The sequence below is a fragment of the Coregonus lavaretus genome (assembly GCF_964263955.1).
Source record: "Coregonus lavaretus genome assembly, contig: HAP1_SCAFFOLD_10571, whole genome shotgun sequence".
In the NCBI taxonomy this organism is placed as follows: Eukaryota; Metazoa; Chordata; class Actinopteri; order Salmoniformes; family Salmonidae; genus Coregonus; species Coregonus lavaretus.
Window position 1 is genome coordinate 1,137 of NW_028164204.1, and position 1,864 is coordinate 3,000.

At 51.4% G+C, this 1,864-nt stretch overlaps 1 protein-coding gene across 1 annotated transcript; it reads left to right on the forward strand.

Moving 5' to 3' along the window:
* Positions 1–245: 245 nt before the first annotated feature.
* Positions 246–1,416, forward strand: LOC311117323 (NEDD4-binding protein 3 homolog; the record flags this gene model as incomplete). Its single annotated transcript, XM_084192285.1, has 4 exons — positions 246–439; positions 697–818; positions 955–1,141; positions 1,324–1,416. Coding segments are annotated over exons 1-4 (558 nt in total), but the record flags the coding sequence as incomplete, so codon positions are not given.
* Positions 1,417–1,864: the final 448 nt, after the last annotated feature.

Below are 1,864 nucleotides of genomic sequence, written 5' to 3' on the forward strand. Positions count from 1 at the left end.
TCTCTATACTTCTCTCTATACCTCTCTCTACCTCTCTCTCTATCTCTCTCTCTACCTCTCTCTATACCTCTCTATACCTCTCTCTATACCTCTCTCTCTACCTCTCTCTCTACTTCTCTCTATACCTCTCTCTATACCTATCTCCCTGTCTGTCTTCCTTGCATCGCTCTCTCTCTCTCTTCACCCTGACAGTTTCAGGTACTAACTCTTCTACTCTCTCTCCCTCTAGTCTCGTCTCAGGCCGTCTGCCTTCAAGCCCATCACACCTAAGAACTTCAGTTCGATGCAGAACCTCTACCCTTCCAAGATGGAGGACTCAGACCAGAACCTGTCCAACGGTCTCCACCGGGCCTATGCACACACACCTAGAGCTGGCTCCACCTCCTCTTCCTCCTCCTCACCCTCCCGCCACGGAGGACCCACCTCCAGCGGAACCAAGGTGCCCCCAACACATTCCACTGTTTTAGTCTGGTGATTTCTGTCTTGTCCTGAAACATCTGCAATGTATGTATCACTAGTGTTCTTTTAAAACATCTGAAAGGGACTTTATATATACAATCAAGTGTACTATGGTTATTATGATGATGATTAGGATAATAGTTCATATTAATGGTATGTGGATTTTTATGATGACAACGATGATGATAGTGATGATGATTAGATAAGATAACAGTTGGTATTAATGTTGTGATGCAGGTGGTGGCGTCAGTGCGTGGTCTGAGTCAGGAGGATGAGAACCTGTCAGACTCTGGTCATAACTCTATGAACAGTCTTCCTCCATACAGATCTCCCTTCAGACCACACCTGGCTCACATCAGGTACACTCCTGTTTCTCTGTCTTTCTCGCTCTGTGTCTGTCTGTTTCTGTGTAGATCAGTGATGATGAGGAGGAGGATAGTGATGACGATGATGATGATGATGATGATGAAGATGTATGTCTCTTATCACCCTCAGTGCCTCCATGGGCCACATCAACACCATTGGCTCTCTGGACCGAGCATCAAAGGTTGCGGGGTCGTCGGGGGTCGCCATGGCGGAGATGGCCATGTCGTGTCGTAGCATGGCAACGCTCAGCCGTCTGGCGCCATACGGAGGGGAGGCTCCGCCCCCTTACGAACTGTCGCTCTCCGTAGAGGAGGTGGTGAGTGATGGATGGATGGATGGATCAGTTGGTTGATTGATTCGTTGATTTCATTGGTTGATTTCATTGGAATGACTGATTGATAGATGTTTGGTTGGTTGGTTGGTTGGTTGAATGATTGTCTGGTTGGTTGTTTGATTGATTGATTGATTGATTGATTGATTGATTGATTGATTTTCCAGGTGCGTGATCTGGAGGAGAGGCTGGTGGAGAAGGAACACGAGCTGAAACAGATGAGGAGGAACCTGGATGAGAGTGAAGGAGCCATCGCACAGGTGATGAGTAGACCAGCTTGTGTGTGTGTGTGTGTGTGTGTGTGTGTGTGTGTGTGTGTGTGTGTGTGTGTGAGTGGGCATGTGGGTGTGCATCTATAACTCTCTCTTTCTTTTTCCCTCCCTCCCTCCCTCTCTCTCCCCCCACCCTCCCTCACTCCCTGCCTCCTCCCCTCCCTCCTCCCCTCCCTGCCTCCTCTCCTCTCCCTACCTCCCTCCCTCCCCCTCCCTCTCTCCCCCCACCATCCCTCACTACCTGCCTCCTCCCCTCCCTCCTCCCCTTCCTGTCTCCTCTCCCTACCTCCCTCTCTCTCCCCCCACCCTTCCTCACTCCCTGCCTCCTCCCCTCCCTATCTCCCTCCCTCCCCCTTCCTCTCTCCCCCCACCCTCCCTCACTCCCTGCCTCCTCCCCTCTCGCCCCCCTCCCTACCTCCCTCCCTGCCTCCTCCCC